At 38.0% G+C, this 17,846-nt stretch overlaps 1 protein-coding gene across 3 annotated transcripts in view; it reads left to right on the forward strand.

Moving 5' to 3' along the window:
* The first annotated feature begins 706 nt into the window (after window positions 1-706).
* The window catches only part of ARL13B (ARF like GTPase 13B), a 67,947-nt gene continuing 50,807 nt past the window's right edge, over window positions 707-17,846 (forward strand). For all 3 annotated transcript variants that reach the window (XM_060640209.2, XM_060640212.2, XM_060640211.2), the window contains exons 1-2: window positions 707-1,044; window positions 14,630-14,700. In XM_060640209.2, the coding sequence (XP_060496192.1) occupies window positions 986-1,044; window positions 14,630-14,700 (130 nt within the window). In that variant the 5' untranslated portion in view covers window positions 707-985. The remainder of the gene's footprint in view (window positions 1,045-14,629; window positions 14,701-17,846) is intronic.

The raw sequence follows: 17,846 nt of genomic DNA on the forward strand, positions 1-17,846 counted from the left end.
AAAGTATATTGAAATGTTAATATTGGTTATCTTTGGGTGGTGAATGTGAGATCTTGTTTTCTGATCTTATGTTTTTTTCAGTGTTTTTCACATTTCCTACAATGAACATACTATTTCTTTTGAAATCATAACCCCCCACAATATCATTTTACATTTTCTGTAACAAACAGCAATAAACATTATAGAGATTAAAACGTCACTGTCATCTGAGTTATTGGATAGTTAGCAAATGAGTTTTCCCCTCGTCCTTAACTTATAATAACTGTCGCAGGGCATTGTTTCTGCAGTTGTGCAGTCAGAGTCTACCGGAGTCCCAAAGGATCCCAGTCCTGCTTGATAAAACAAAACAAAACAAAACAAAACAAAACAAAACAAAACACGCACAAGACCTAAGTAAGCTCTCTGGATCTCAGTTGGGGTTAGAGACACACGAGGAACAACACCCTCGGCTGGCAACACATTTTGTGTGGGTATACAGAGAGGACTTGCCCAAGATCTGTCGGGGATTTTTCAACTCATCTGTGGACGCTCCGGTTGCCTAGTTACGAGCGCCACCTCCCCGCCCCCCGCCGTCCCGGGGGAAGGGGAGCCCGACCCTTCAGCCACTCAGCGGCCCGCACCACGGGCCGACGAATGCTGATTGGAGAAGCGAAAGGCGGTGCTTGGGGAGGGCCTTCCGCGCCTGGGAGAAACGTCAGCGCGTCGACGCGGGGTTTTCACTGGCGGGGCTCCGCTAACACTACTCGGGTTTGGGTGTCTGCGCCTTTGGCCGAGCTGTGCCTGGGCGAGGAGGCCGTTGTTCGCTCGCCGGCCGGCGCGGTTACCGGGACTTGGCGCTGGGACTGACCACCTCGACCCCACTCCAGACTTCTCCGCCTCCGAGGTGCCTCGGAACGGCTGCGGCCGCCGGGACTCGGCCCGGGGCAACTAGGGGCCCTTCCTCGCTCGGGGCTCGGATGGGAGGCGTTGGGAGGAGCGGCCTGGGATGTTCAGTCTGATGGCCAATTGCTGCAGCTGGTTCAAGCGGTGGCGGGAGCCCGTCAGGTAAGCTGCACCCGGCTGGCCGGTGCCGTCCTAGGGGATTTGGACAGTTGCCCCCTGAGGGGCCTGTTGGGGCGCCACCTTTCCTCCGGGAAGAGTCGCTCCCAGGCCGTGGGGGATGGTTTTGCTCCCAGTTTGAATCGTCTCCGAGGGAGACAGCAGGAGGTAGCTTTTTTGCCTAGTTACATTTCAGATTTCTCAGAATGCGTACTCTTATTATTTAAACGGGTTCGAATTTCTTAAGAAGTTGTGTCTTTTGCGTATGGAGTTGGAAACTACCCGTTGTGTGTTTTTCCTGACTTTTGTAATGGGATTTTTTTTTTCTTTAAACAGAGAAGCATGGGATACAGTTTTTATAACATCCACACATTATTTTCCAACACCCCCCCCCCCCCACCCCACACACACACTCACTCACTCACTCACTCACTCACTGTTTTAAGGAGTTAGGTTTGAAATCTGGCTCCCCTGCTTAATAATTACATGAGTTAACCACTTTGGCCCCTCCTTTGTCATCGATTAAATGGGGGTGATAATCTCTGTGCCTTAAGAGTGTTGTATTAAGTGAGAATAGCTGATGGAAAGTGTCTTTCTAACTGTAGTGTAGCTTCAATTTTCATGTAACATCTAGTTAAGCCTTTAGTTGAAAAAGTCCACTTCTTAACCTTTCATTTTGGAATGCTAGATGTATTAATATTTAGCACCTGCTACTTGATATCCATTCATTTGTTGAGAAAATACCATGTGCCAGGTACCGTGCTAGGAAAGAGTCCGTGAAAATGACACTTTTTTAGGCTTACCCTATGAAGAAACCTTAAATTTGTTACTCCTTATAAATAATGTTGACTTTGGAATTAGACCAAGAGTAAATTATAACAAAGTTTTGATTTTCTTGTGATTTCCCATTTCCTAGTGAACTTCAGTTATTCAGCATTTTGTCAGAGATCACAGAGAAGACTTTTGGGATACAAGAATAAACCTAAACTTTTACCCCAAAATTTTTTGTTAAATTTTATTGTCAAAAACATAAAGTCTCTCTTTTGTCTTCATAGCATTGATCTGTTTTCTTTAGTGTGCCAAACATGCGCAAGCCTCTCTTACCTAAAAAAAAAAAACCAAACCAAATGTTTTCTATTGCTGCTGTAACAAATTACTATTAACTTAGTGACTTAAAACACAAATTTATTACCCTGCATTTCTGAGGTCAGAAGTCTAAAATGGGTCAGCAGGGTTGCATGCCTTCTGGAGGCTCTATGAGAGGATCTGTTTTTCTTTGCCTTTTCCAGAGGGGTGGGAAGGGGGGGGTTGGGAAGAGGTTGCCTGCTGTCCTTGGTTTGTGGCCCCCTTCCTCCATCTTCAAAGCCAATTGCATAACATCTCTTTTGTCTGATCTTTTACTAGGACATTTAAGAGTCCCTTTTATAAGGACTCTTGTATTGAATTGGGCCATCCCAAAATAAGCTTCCATAAGAGATCCTTCACTTAATTGTGTCTGCAAAATCGGTTTGCCATGTAGGGTAACATATTCACAGGTTCCATCGATTAGGATGTGGACGTTGTGGGGAAGCCGTTATTCTGTGCCCACCATGATAAACAACCCTCTGTCCCTGCAGCTATGTTTGCTCTTTCCCTTCACTCCAGATGGAAGAGTTGGCTATGGATTCCTGTCTCTGACACTTTAACTCCTTTCCTCTCATGCATTCCTTAACTTCCTACATTAGGAGACTTCTGCCCAGAAGTTGTTCCTGCTACACCAGATGCTGCCTGGTTATTAAATCCAATGGATTCTTTTCAATCTCTTGGCATCATTTGACACGTAAGACCATTCTCTTCTTGAAATTCTCTGATTTTATTTTTTCTGAATTAAAAAATTTTACCTTTCTATCTGTTGTCTTTTCTGTCTCTTTTTGGCATTTAGCCTTTCTTCATCTCACTCTCAAGTCTTCCCCAGGATTTTGTGTTCAACTCTCTCTTTTTTTCCGTATATTCTCCTTTCCTGGGCAATTTCACCACACAGAGACTTCAGCGGCTACTTAAACATTGACTCTCAAGTTCATATTTCCAGCAAAGACTCCTCTACTGCTTGAAGACTTACTTATCCTGTTCCACAAGAATCCTCAATCCCTGCGTATCCAAAATTGAACTTTATGTCCTCTCTCTTTCCTATGCTGAATTGCTTCTGCTTTCCTTTTACCCAAATCTAGCCAAGAGTGATTCTAGATACCTCTTTGGGCTTTGTTCTCTCAAATCATCAAGTCCTTTGGTTTCTACCTGTTTAATACCACTTATATGTCTTACACTCTTTTAGCCTTTCCATACCCACTGTTCTGTTGTAGCTAAACTTTCCATTATTTCTCCCCCAGATGTCTTTGACAGACTTTCCACTGTTCCCTTCTGATTGATTCTCTACACTGTTGCCAGTGGTCTTTTTCCTTTTTCCTCCTGTTGTGCCAGTTTTGGGGTACTTAAGTTCTCTAGCCCTCCATACCTCACCAAATGCCCTTCTTTTTTTTGGCTGTTCCTAATCATTCCTCACTTGTCAGTTGGGCAATTCTGTCAGGAAACTGTCTTTGCATTCCAGCTAGATTCTTTACCCTTTCATTGTGTTTGCTTTGCACCTTGTATTTGTCTCTACTTATCCATGTTTTGTAATGAAATGTTTATTCAGCTCTTCTCACTGGTCCTCTAGGATGGCTTGATGGCATGGATGGCTAAGCAAAAAAGTGGCAGATATTAGTTACCCTCAATCTCATACCCAAAGATTCCCATTTTGGTGTAGAATCTCTTACATATCTGTAAAGTTTCTTTTTATTGAAGTGTAACTGACATACAATATCTTATTAGCTTTAGGTGTATATCATAGTTATTCAATATTTTTATACAGTATCAAATGATCCCCATGGTAAGTGTAATTATGATTTGACATTATACAAAGTTATTATAGTATTATTGACTGTATTCCTGATGCTGTATATAACATCCCCATGAATTATTAATTTTATAACTGGAAGTTTGTATCTCTTAATCCCCTTCACCTATTTCACCTGCACACCATCTCTCCCCACTCTGGTAACCAAGTTTGTTTCTTGTCTCTGTCTCTGTTTTGTTTGTGTGTTATTTGTTTTTTAGACTCCACATATAAATGAAATCATATGATACTTGTCTTTGTCTGATTTGTTTCACCTAGCATGATACCCTCTAGGTCCATCCTTGTTGTTGTAAATGACAGTATTTCATTCTTTTTCTTGACCAAGTAACATTCCATTGCATATCTATATAGTTCCTCTTCTAAATCTGTCCATCAATGGACACTTGGGTTGCTTCCGTATCTTGTGTATTGTAAATAATGCTGCAGTGAACGTGGGGGTGCATATATCTCTTCAAATTGGTATTTTTGTGGTTTTTTTGGATAGATACCCAGAAGCGGAATTGCTGGATCATATGATAGTTCTATTTTTAATTTTTTGAGGAGCTTCCGTACTATATGTTTTCCATCATGGGTGTGGTTGCACCAATTTACATTTCCACTAATAGTGTATGAGATTTCCCTTTTCACCACATCTCCACCAACACTTGTTATTTTTTGTCTTTTTGATAATAGCCAGTCTGACCAGTATGAGGTAATATCTTATTATAATTTTGATTTACATTTCCCTCATGATTAGTGATGTTAAGCATCACTGTGTGCCTGTTGTCTGTCTGTAGTTGTCTTTGGAAAGATATTTGTTCACGTCCTCTGCCTGTTTTTTAATCGGGTTGCTTTTTTTTTTTTTCTTTTTTTGAGTTGTGTCTGTATATTCTCCTAAGTTTTATACATTTGGATATTAATCCTTTATTGGATGTATGATTTGCAAATATATTCTCTCATTCTTTGCCTTTTTGTTTTGTTGATAGTTTCCATATGTGTGAATTTTTAAACAATAGATAATAGAGTTGCTGTTTCACAGCTTTTTATTTATTTTTGCTCTAATCATAATTAACATCTTTTTGCAACATTACACGTTTCTCATCTTTTTAAGCAGAATAGTGTGTTCTATACATTCACCAAAGAATGTTTAATCATTCCTGTTATTAGATATTTAGGATATTTAAAATATTTCACTATTGTGAGCAGTGCTTGGGTGGGCATCCTTATATAAATATTTTTAGAAATGGAATTCAAGACCAAATGGTATGAAAAAGTTTAATGTATTTGATATCTGTTGCCAAATTGCTCTTCAGCAAGGCTTTAAAGAAAATCACTTGTTACTCCCACCAGAAGTATATAAAAGTGCCTTTTTCCCCTCAAAAAGTGAGAGTCATCACTTGTTTTTTCCAAGTTATAGGGGGAAATGCTATCTGCTTTTAGTTTCTATTTTCTGAGTTCCTAGTAAAATTATTTTTTCCCGGGGCGCCTGGGTGGCGCAGTCGGTTAAGCGTCCGACTTCAGCCAGGTCACGATCTCGCGGTCCGTTAGTTCGAGCCCCGCGTCAGGCTCTGGGCTGATGGCTCGGAGCCTGGAGCCTGTTTCCGATTCTGTGTCTCCCTCTCTCTCTGCCCCTCCCCCATTCATGCTCTGTCTCTCTCTGTCCCAAAAATAAATAATAAAAAAAAAAGTTGAAAAAAAAATTATTTTTTCCCTTGGACTTTTGTATTTCTTGTTTTGGGAACTTCCCAACGATTTCCTTCTCTATTTTTCTATCGAGGCAAGTGCATTTTCTTACTGAATTTTCTAAAAGAGATTTTAAATGTATATAGTAGTAACCATTTCTCTGTAGTATATATTGCAGATATATTTTTTTGATTTGTTATATTTGTGAATTTTTGGTGGCATTTGAAGCATAACCATTAAAAACTTTTTTTTTATTGGGCGCCTGGGTGGCTCAGTTGGTTAAGCGTCCGACTTCAGCTCAGGTCATGATCTCGCAGTTTTTGAGTTCAAGCCCTGCATCATTCGGATTCTGTGTCTCCCCCTCTCTCTGCCCCTTCCCTGCTCATGCTCTGTGTCTCTCTGTCTCTCAATAATAAATGTTAAAAAAATTAAAAAAAAAATTTTATTTAAATACACCACTCTTTCAGTGTAATAATTATATTCCATTATATGTATCCAAGATTATATTCACCTACACCTTTTTTCTAATATGTTCATATTTTAATTTTTAACATTTAAAACTCTACTGAAATTTATTTTGTGTATAGGGAACAGGCTTCATCCTGGACACAAACCCCCAAGTCATGGTGGTCAGTATATTCTGGACCTTGTAAACAGGTCCTTACCCTTACATATTATCATTTACATATTTTGAATGCCTATTATTTATACCAAGTAGCCTCTTGGTATTAGTGCATTAGTGCATATAAAATATGATAGAATATGCAAGAATTGAAAGATGATTTCCAAGATTTTTAGCAAGAATAGAAAGCAGGATTTTGGAAGCAGTATAATTTTGCCTGGATCTTGAAGAAATTTGTGCTTCCCAAGCTTCCCATGGGCATGAATTCAGAAGTGGCTCGCCTAACAGAAGCAGAAAATTAATATCAATTTAAATGAAAAAAAATTGGCAACAAGAGTTATATAATATTATAATTAAAAAATAGGTAGGGGCACCCGGATGGCTCATTCGATTGAACGTCTGGCTCTTGTTTTCAGCTCAGGTCAGGATCTTCCCGTTTGTGGGATTGAGCCCTGCGACACAGGCTCTGTGCTGACAGCATAGAGCCTGCTTGGGATTCTCTATGCTACTCCCCCTGCCCCTCCCCGCTCCTCTGCCTGGCCTCTGCCCCTTCTCCCCCTGCATGTGCACATGTGCACGCTCTCTCAAAATAAATAAACATTAAAAAATAAATTAAAAGTATTTTTACTATTAATGTAAACAAAAAGAAAAATATACTAGGTACTCATGTGCCTATCACCCAGATTTTACAAGTATTAACTTTTGGTTAGCACATTTCTGCTTTTTTTCTAAAGAAAAATAGATAACAAATCTTTGAAGCTCCCTATATCCTATTCATCTCCTACCAATCCATCCCCAGAAGTAACCACTAGCTGGAATTAGTTTCTTGTCTACCTGTGTTTTTTGTTGTTACAATTCAGCCTATCTAAGCTTTACCGCAAATTTATTAGTAAATTGTCATTCATTTGGCCAAGTCTAAAGGAAGAGACTTAGATGTTACAGTAAGCACTGCAGATTAATGCTTTCTGTACATCACTGTGGTGTTTGGTAAGGCGTACATAGCCATGTTTTTTGGTTTAAATAAATATAACTATAAATCCTAGGCCATTTATAGAAATTGCTGAGTTTTTAATTTGTTAATTAAGCTGTACATACAGATTAGCAAGGATTATCTGATGTGCTGTACACAGAACTGGAATGTTTCACATTTCTTTTTAAACCCCTGTGGCTTCTTGTTTATCCTCAGTACGAAGTTTAGAATTTTAGGATAAAAAGGACTTAGAGACATTCGTATTCTACCTCTTTATATTTTAGGAATGAATAAATTGACACTAAAAATTTGACTTAAGATTTCAGAGTTAGCATATGATCTCAAGTTTGGTCCTCTTGCTACTTATTATTATTATGGTCCTCCATAAATTTAGGTAGTGATTTTGATGTAATATTATCCTGAACTCCACAGTTTGAATTAAAATGTCAGCAAATAATGCACTTGTACAATAAAATCACGCCATAATTTTTTTTTGGTAAATATTTTTTATTGTATCAATTTTTTTTGTGGTAGGTTTTTTCTTTCTCTTGTACATTTATCATAAAATAATGTTCCCACGTGTCTTCTCCTACAGGTGTCTACATTACTTTTTAACTTTGGAACTTGCTTTATGTGGTTCCAAATATTTTCAGTAATATCAATTTGATGTGTCAGGTTTTTTTAGTGTTTTAGTGAAATATTTTATTTTGACTTGCAAAATATTTTTGAAGTTAGAAATAGTTTCTATGTAATTATCTCATTTGAGGTATTGTCTCCTTAGTTGATAGATCAGGAAGTTTAGAATTTTAGATGTTCAAATGATCGCAATAAAATCAGAGAAGATTAATAATTCAAATATTTTCTGAATCTGAGTTCAAAAGCCCAGTATTATGTTGCTTATATTTCTTACATATCAAATTATTTATCTGTTACATACAAAGAGACTCTGAGATTAAATATATAAAACAAGCTTTTGACTCTTAATCCCTACTTTTTTTTTTTTTTTTTTACTCAGAATTACTTCAGTTTTAAAAATCTTGGGGCGCCTGGGTGGCGCAGTCGGTTAAGCGTCCGACTTCAGCCAGGTCACGATCTCGCGGTCCGTGAGTTCGAGCCCCGCGTCGGGCTCTGGGCTGATGGCTCGGAGCCTGGAGCCTGTTTCCGATTCTGTGTCTCCCTCTCTCTCTGCCCCTCCCCGTTCATGCTCTGTCTCTCTCTGTCCCAAAAATAAATAATAAAAAAACGTTGAAAAAAAAAAAAAAATCTTTCTCACCATTAATTATTTCCTTGAAAACTTGGGCACGTAAACTTCTTTGGTTTGGTGTAAGAAGATAAATAATTGTGATTACGTTTTCTAAGATTGAACGGTTACTTTTATGTGAAGATTAATATAAATTAAATCCATTATAATACTTTACCAACTGAAAATTATATATTTTCGTTTTACATAATGTTTAGTCAGGCAAATGGGGGAGTCAGAAAATATATTATGCTGTGTCATTCCGTAAAGATGCTTAATGTGTGCCCAGCACATTTGATCCTGGGGCTCCTGAGCTGATTGACAAGTTCCAGTAGAGGAGACTATGTGAGAAGTTGCATGAGAAAAATTAAGGTCTGTTTGCTGTGGTAGCATTGGACGGTCAGGAAGGACAGAAAGGACTAGGGGAATAGCAGGACTAGTAGGCCTACTGGAGGAGAGTGTCAGAAGAGGAGTCTGCAGAGTTGGGACTTGAGTCTGTTTAAGGATTTTAAGCAGAAAAATGCTATAGTTAGATTCCATCGACATCATGATTAGGTTTTATTAGCCGGATGCAATTCATGACCTCAGTATCCCTGTTACTAGGTAATCTACCTTCTGTTAGGTCCATAAACTAGGTTATGATTGTGACAGACCTAAGTCTGGGGTGATACTTGCAAGGTTCCTTGATGAAAACGAGCCACATGTTTATCTCTGTGCATGTATATAAATACTTTCTAAAATATTTTTCGAGAAAGAGAGAGACAGAGTGCAAGCCAGGGAGGGACAGAGAGCTAGGGAGAAGCAGGCTCCAGACTCTGAGCTGTTAGCACAGAGACTGACGTGGGGCTCAAACCCAGGAACCATGAGATCATGACCCAAACTGGAGTTGGATGCTTAACCGACTGAGCCACCCAGGCGCCCCTGTGTGCATATATATGATGCGAATAAATGACAGGCTAAACAAATGGTTCAATAGTAATAATTATTACTTTTTACAAACCATTGTACTTAAACTTCCCATGGAAACTTCTGTTGACTAACTTCTTATTAGCGCTATAGCCTTGAGTAACTTGTACCTGCTCTGCTTGCAGGGACAGTAAGATGTAAATGATAGGATAAAATAGCTTTGAACTGTTGAGACATACTGTATAAATTCAAAGCATTGGTTATTGCAGGATTTGGGAAAAGATGAGAGCATTTTCTTCTGAGTTACTTAATTTGGGGCAATTGTATAAAAGATACTTTTATTTTGCAAAACTTTGCAGTATTTGATATTGATTGTCTCTTCACCCCTCTGGAAACTATTCCCGGTGCAGCCATTTCTTTGGTCTCATTTCTTTCTGACTGCAGTTTTAAGAGTTTTTTCAAAGGTTCTTGGGGTGCCATGTTCCCCTGGCTCTTCTCCGTCCTGTGCTCTCCCTGGGATCTTTCATCTCTTCTCATAGTTTTAATTACCAGGTGTGTCTCATAAACCCAAGACAGATCTTTCTGCAGCTTCAGACTTCAGTGTGAGATGAGCAAGCACTGCTGTCGACGTGTGTAAAACTGAAACCTGTTCATTCTCTTCTGTAATCTGGTTCCTGCCTGTTTTTGTGGTCTCATCTCATGGACTCCCTAGCTTAAATTTTGTGGTATAGTAAGAATAGCTATTGATTGAGCATTTATTTTGTGCCACAGACATTGAGCACTTCACTTGCATTGTCATATTTCATTTTACCACATCCCTATGGGATAGTTGTTATAATCTCATTTTACTGATAAAATTCTAAGAAGTTAAATAACATGGCCCAGCTCATATAGCTTGGAAGTGGCAAATCTGGGACTTGAATACAGGTCTCTCTAATACCAACTGTGTGCAAATATATCAGATTGCACACAATCCCTGTTATTTGTTCCTGATAAAAATATAGTCCTTCCCATCCCAGCCTTTCTAGTTTGATATATAATTAGAGACTCAGGGATAAACTGCAATAAGAATGAAGTGATAACTTCTGGGAAGGTCACATTGTTAACTATTTGTTGATACTAGTTCCTAAAGCAGAAGTATATCAGGTTTCCTTTACACTCAATGTGTAGTTGTAGTGAGTCGTGATTATGTATGATGAGCCTCTAGCAAGCATGGTCTCCTTTTGTTTAATAGGGCTCTACTGAGGTGTGCTCTTAACCCCTGGGTTTAGCAACCCGATATCCTGCCAGTTCTCCCCTCCTTGGTATGGTATCTTCCCAGGCAGTGTTCTCAGTCTGGAATCTCTTCATTCTCCCTCCTTCTATTTACACCTTTCCCTTGCTTGGCAAACTTCTCCACTTTAACAATTTAGCTGAGGCATTGCCTTGTGTAAAAAGCTTCCCTGATCTTCTGTATCTGTATCTCTAGGCTAAAATTATCTTGCCCTGTATTACTTAAACATCTTGCATATATAGATGTGCATATTCAACTGTCATAGTGTCACAATGTGCTAATATTTGTTTATGTTTTAGTCACTCTCATTAGAAGATGAGTACACTGAGATAGAAAACCATGTCTCAGGCATTTTTGTGTCTGTAATGCCTAATGCCTAATGTACTTTTATTGAATTACTGCCTGATCAAATGACTAAATGATTGTTTTTTTTGCTAGTGTCAACTTTTCCAGATGCTATGAACTTAAGAACACTGTATACTGTTTTTTTTTCAATTGAAGGATTAATGTACTTGATCAGTAATCATAAGATTAAAGGACATAGAATGTCTTCCATTTTTGTACCACAGCCAACTGTTCCCAGTGATAATTTACCATACTTTAAGCAGGTGTAATGACATGTACATTTTAACATGTGTTAGATTGTACATCTTCATGTTTTAAAACGTTGCATAGGATTTTGAGTGTTAGGTGAATGTTAACCTTTTAAATCCATTCTATTCTGAAAGTATAAATTCAATGCTTTGTTATCAGAGATTGCAGTAATTCATGCTGATTTTTATTTGTACTGCTAATGTTATGTTTATTCATTAAGACTTTAATGACCTCAAGTATTTAATTAAAGTCATGTTTTCAAGTATATAGCATAATGATCTAAAAAATTAACTACTTTCAACAGTAGTCAAAGTAAAAAAGAAATCTAGAGAGGCTTATTTTATGCCAGTCTCAGCATAATTATAATTTTCCAAAGTGATTTGTATGTTTGAAGGACTTTTTTTGTTTGAACCTAATATTTTAGTAAGAAAGGAAAGCATTTTTTTTAAGTTTACTTATTTATTTATTTATTTAGAGAGCACAAGCAGGAAGGGGTAGAGAGAGAGAGAGAGAGAGAGAGAGAGAGAGAGAGGGAATCCCAAGCAGGCCCCACACTCTTAGCGCGGATCCCAGTGTAGGGCTTGAACTCACCAGCCGTGAGATCACGACCTGAGCTGAAACCAAGAGTCAGACACTTAACCGAGTGAGCCACCCAGGTGCCCCTAGAAAGGAAAGCTTTTAAAGTAAAAAGCAAATATCTTTGGTAGCTAGCTTTAAGAGCAGTGTTTCAAAATGTGTAATAGCAATTACTTGGAAGGTTTTTTAGGCCGACAGACAAGAATGGAGAGAAAACGTTAAGATGCAACCTGTGTAATACAGAAGGAAGGACAGCAACCTGTTTCTTGTTGTAAGGTATAGGAGGGCTAGGGATTGTGGATGTTTGTGTGCTGCTCTGTACAAGGTATATAATTAATATTTATAGAATAAATGATGCACATAAGCATACTGTGGGCATTTGTTCCCTCATGGTAATTGTTTTGGTTTATGGTCAGGTTTGAAGCATGGTGGATCTTGAAATGCATCATACATTTTTCAGAGGACAATTGAATTTGTTTTAATATCATTTTAATCTAATTCATTGTATATCTAGTAACTTGAGTTACCTAAAATATTACATAAATGTGACATTATCCATCCATCTCTTTTGGATAATCATTTATTGTATTTTGTTTAGGGAATTATTTTGTGTTTAAATCTTATTTGATATTTAGTAGTTATGAATTCTTCAAACAAAATAATAAATTTATATTCTTAAAAATCACACACAGTTCCTTAAGTAAATTCATATTTTTCAAAGTTGATAATGCAGGCAAAATTTCTGTATGCACAGAGATATCTGGACCTCAAATACAACCTCAGCTCCTTAAATTCGTGCCAGTACCATACTATCTTGATGATTACAGCTTTATAATACATCTTGAAGTCTGGACAGCTCCTTAAATTCGTAATCTGTCATGGTTCTCTTTGACATTCCCATTGACCCCACCACTGGCTGACAAGGTTGGGGTAAGGGGATGCTGCTAATTGTGGCTTACTTTATTCTTGCACTTACTCAAGCTTAGATATACTTCCATTCATTTCCCATGGTGGGTAGAGATGGTTGAAACATTTAGAAGACTAAGGCTCTTGGATAACAAAGGAAATTAATATGGAGAGTAAATTAACTTCATTCACAAAAACCAAAGCCCTCAACTACAAGGCCCCGCATGATCTGGCCTCTGGTGTCCTTCCCTGCTCCCTGTCCTTCCCTGCTCCATTCTCACTGGGTTTTACCACATTGACTTGCATGCTGATGCTAGAACATTCCTGCATACCCTCATGTTAATGCCTTTGGCCTGGGTGTTCTCTCTTGCCCTAGATATTTGCATGACTAACTCCCTCCTTCAAGGCCTTGCTTCGATTTTACCTTCTCAAGAAGGTCTGCCCTGATCACCCTAATGTAAAACTGCAGCCTGGCTCCCATCTCCATTCCTGCCTCCCTTTAGCCTGCTTTACTCTATATTCTTCTTTTTATAGTAACTAATCACCTTCTAACATACTACATAGCTTATAATGTACTTATTTCTTACATTTATTATTACTGTTTCTTTTCACTAACGTGTAAATTTAGTAAGGGAAGAGTTTCTGTGTCTGTTTTTGTTTGCTTTTTTTTGTTGCAGTCATTTGAATAAGAAGGTATATCTCAAGTACCTAGAACACTGGTGTCTAGCGTCCAGAGGGTGGTCAGTAACTATTTAATTGGTTTAATAAGCGACCAGTTTGGTTTTTGCAAGACCCAGTGTGTTCTTCCTCAGTGTGCAACCCCTAACTTGTCTGCCTCACACCTCAACTCTGTCCTTTCTTTTTGTTATATGAATCCTTTGAAGACATCTGGAATTAAAAACAAACAAACAAACAAACAAAAAAACTCGACACAACATATCCAAGAGAGTCAGGGCTAGAGGGATGAAAGAACACCCCTTCTAACATCTAAGCTCTGTTTTTTTAAACTCTTCTTGAGATGATCCTCAGTGAAGATGAGTTGGCAGAAACCCTGACTGTATCGCATAGGAATGTGGCCCTGTGGTTTTAACACAACAGCTGTGTTATGCTGCGACTTTCTCTCTATATTCCCAAATCCATGGTGTTAATGAATGGTCTTCCCTCTTGTATTGTGCAGTGGTTCAGCCTGAAACAGAAATGAGCTTTAGTGGTAGACTGAATTGCCAAGATAATAGGACCATTATAATAGGTTTGTTCCTTTATACCTATGCCAGGTTTAAGAAGTCTCTAGGAATTAAGTGATTTAGGTTCTGGTTTTGACTCTAAGCAACTTGTCGTCTTACAAGTCTGGGTTTATGTTTCTTCGATTGTAAATTGAACTAGACTTTTTTTTTTTTTTTCTGATTCTCTGAAGTTTAGCTATGTCATCAAAAGTATTTTAAGCTTTATAATTTTAGGAACACTCTTCCAAAATATGTTAGCACTTAATAATCATGTTATTATACTGTATTTAAGATTTATACTTGGAAAGGTGCTGCATATCTAAAAACAGAGCTGAACACACCGTTGGTGTGTGTGAATCTTTAGCCATGATAAATAGCTCATGTGTTAGAATCCTTATCCTTCTTTCTCTTATTTCTTCTCTACCTTTTGTACTCTCTCTTGTACAACTTTCTTTTATTTTTTTCCTTTTTTGCTTATAGAACAAAAGGATGACACTTCAAGGATATTTCTCAAGAATTTTGTTTTTTGAATCTGTTTCATTCATTACTGAACTGCCTGGGGTCCAGCAGATTGTCCTATACGTAGTAGATGTTCCTTATATGTTGCTTGAGTGAATGAATTTGCTTTTATTTTCCCCTGATATTGGATTAACTCAAAAGTGATTTTTAAATTTTTATTATTTTAAGAAAGGTGACTCTTGTGATGGTGGGACTTGATAATGCTGGTAAAACGGCAACGGCAAAGGGAATCCAAGGAGGTAAGTTGAAAATGTTTCTTATTAAATTACTCTGAATTATTTATTTATGTAAATTGATTTGTTACATAATCATTTGGTACAGATAGTATACACTCCATCTCTTTGTATTCTTAGTAGACTTGTGGCTAATATGGGGAATAGATTCTAGCTTACTAGTACCAGCCTATTAACATGTTTCAGATGTGAATAAATGCAGAGGTGCAGAGGATCCTTGAGGTCTTTGATCAGATAAAAGGCATTACATCTGTCTTCTCAGCACAGGAGGGAAAAAGTAAAAAAAGGACATGCCCATCTTTAAGGGTACCTATCTTCCACTTGCATTCTCTTGGCCAGAATTTAGTCCCAAGGCTGCACCTAAATCAAACGGAGGTAGAAATACAGTTAGCCAGCATGTCTTCCCTTGCGCGTCTTGATTGTTTTTCAATATGATATGTAATGTTTATAGTTATGTTAAAAGTAGGGCCTCTTTTTTACTAAAGAGTTTTATGTCACTTATATTACATCTCATTGGATGTATTTACTTAGTCTTAATTTAATGCTGTTTACTACAACATAGAAGCAACTGTGCTAGTGAGTTTGTTGTGTACCCAGAAGATGTAGCATCAGCCAAGCATGAGTATGAATTGAGAAGAAACTTAACATATATTTTTTGCTGAAAAAGAATGTTGCAACAAGATACGCATACCAAATAGAGGCTTTTATTTATGGAGGTTTATGAAAGAAAATTAACACCTTGCAAAACTTGCTTTTGAAGGAAAATGTTTTGCCACCCCATATTCTACCATGTAATATTAGATATAAATTGTGTATTATCATCTGTGGATTCTTATGGTACCCCTCGTGCTATCTCCTAGCTTATATCCTCGCAGAGCACTGACTGTCATCATCTTATCCAGGGGCTGGCAAACTTCTTCTGTTAAAGAGCCAGATAGTAAATATTTGAGACTGAGGATCATGCAGTCTCTTTCCCAACTATACAACCCTGACATAATAATGCAAAAGCAACCATAGGCAATATGTAAACAAATGAGCATGGCCACCTTCCAATGAAACTTTGTTTATGGACACTGAAATCTGATGTGTTATGAAATACTATCCTTTTGATATTTTTTGCAGTTATTTTAAAATGTGAAACACATTCTTAGCTTGAGGGCCATATAAAAATAGTGAGCCAGATTTGGCCTGCAGGCCATGACTGCTCATCTAAACATCTTCACTTCTTCCATTTCTTCAAAGCCTTACATTCAAGGGAGTAGAATCTAAGAATCAGACTATCTAATTTCTTGTGTGTACTTAGAACACCCTCTTTCCATTAGGATCTTTCTCTTCTGATTTTCACCTCCATATATCCATCAGTTTCTCTTTCTGAGTTTAGAAAAAAAATACTCAGGGTGTTACATCATGAACAAAAAGTCAAAGCTGCTTTCCACTTTGAGCTCCCCTCTGGTTCTGTTTTTGTTCTTTATCTCATATTTGTTTACTCCTCAGCCTACTCCACTGGCTGATTTCTTACCTTTTTTCTTTTTTTAAAGATTCCAGTTATGTAGAGCTACATGAAATTTTCCAGTGGAACCTTTTCATGCTTTTGTATTTGTTTATGCTCTTCCCACTTGTCTTAGTAGAGGGAATATCTGCTTTTAAAGCAGAATATCTAAATGTCTCTAAAGATGGTTTTTTTGTTATATAGTCTCCTTTTTGAAGTCTTTTCCAACCTCTTGCTACCTTTACCCATTCCCATCACCATCAGTAGACTTGGCTACTTCCTCTGCTTTGGACTATACTTACCTATACCTGCTTGTATCACTACTTAATTACCCCCTTTGTTCCTGTATCTCTTCACCTCTCCAGACCATAAATTCCCAAAGGGCAGTTTTACTCATTTTGGTGTCTCAGTTCAGCCATGCCATAGGTGTAGTAGGTGGCCTTCTTACAACATATCTGCCATGGCTTCCACTCTTCAGCTTATTTCTGCCTCATTTCTGTTTCTTTTCTTCCCTTTCTCCCCCCCCCCCCCCCCCCCCCCCACATTTCTTTTGGGATATATCTGCTTCTCTTCTAACTGTAGTGTCTAAATCCACATCCTCAGTGTCTTTCATCTAGAATGTTATAGCTTTCTAATCAAGGAATACTTTCCATACCTTGACCTTTGCTTCTTTCAATCAACTTCTCTTTTTTTATGGCTGCCAAAGTGATTGTAGTCATTGGATATAGGTTCAGTTGTCCTAACAAGAGACCTAAAATAACAATGGCTTAACAAAATAGAATTTTATTTCTCATAATAGTGCATGCAAAAGTAGTGTAGGGCTGGCATAACACCCCCATGGTGTTATGTTCCTTCTCCTCTTTTTTTTTTTTTTTTTCCCCCTTGCCTACCTGGTCCAAAATGGCTCACTAGTACTGTGCATTTCAGCTGAGGGAAGAGGTAAAGTGGAAGGGAGGCCATTTTCTTTTCCTTTAAGGGCATGGACTAGAAGCTGCCACATCACTTCAGTGGTATTTTGGAGCTGGCTCTTACTTGCTCTTATTGGCTTATATCAGCTATCGAGATCCAGTTAGGTATATCCCTTCCCAACCGTGTGTTCTGGTACCTCACACTGGTAGTTTGAAATTGGCCATAGTGGGAGTATTCACACCATGGAAAATGACAAACACTACATATCAAAGTCCTGCAAGAGAGGTTAAACATTTAATGCTACACCACTAGCTCACTATCTAGAATATGTTCTAATAGCCATTCCTAGCTGCCACAGAGGCTAGGGATTTAAGTCTTTACCCTAAATAGGTATGTGCTCAGCTAAAAAACTAGGATTCTCTGACTGTCCAGTGCTATTTCCTAATAATTTCTAAGGAACAGTTGTTTTTTGGGTAGCAAAATTCTTCTTTGTGTAAATTGGTCCCTAGCATTGTTGGATATTAAAATATCTTCATTGTATTACAGTTGTTTGTTTATGTTTCCCCTTTTCTCCTCTATGTAAGAGCTCTGTAAGGTCAGAAGATGGATCTTATTATTGTGTATCTAGGACCTTGCACGGTGCTTAGCATACAATAGATGCTCAATAAATAAGTTATCGATATATTTCACTTTATCTTGGACTTCGCAGAGATTGTCTTAGCACATACACTTTACCGAAATCCTCAGGGTTGGG

The sequence above is a fragment of the Panthera onca genome, chromosome C2, assembly GCF_046562875.1.
Source record: "Panthera onca isolate mPanOnc1 chromosome C2, mPanOnc1 haplotype 2, whole genome shotgun sequence".
NCBI lineage: Eukaryota > Metazoa > Chordata > Mammalia > Carnivora > Felidae > Panthera > Panthera onca.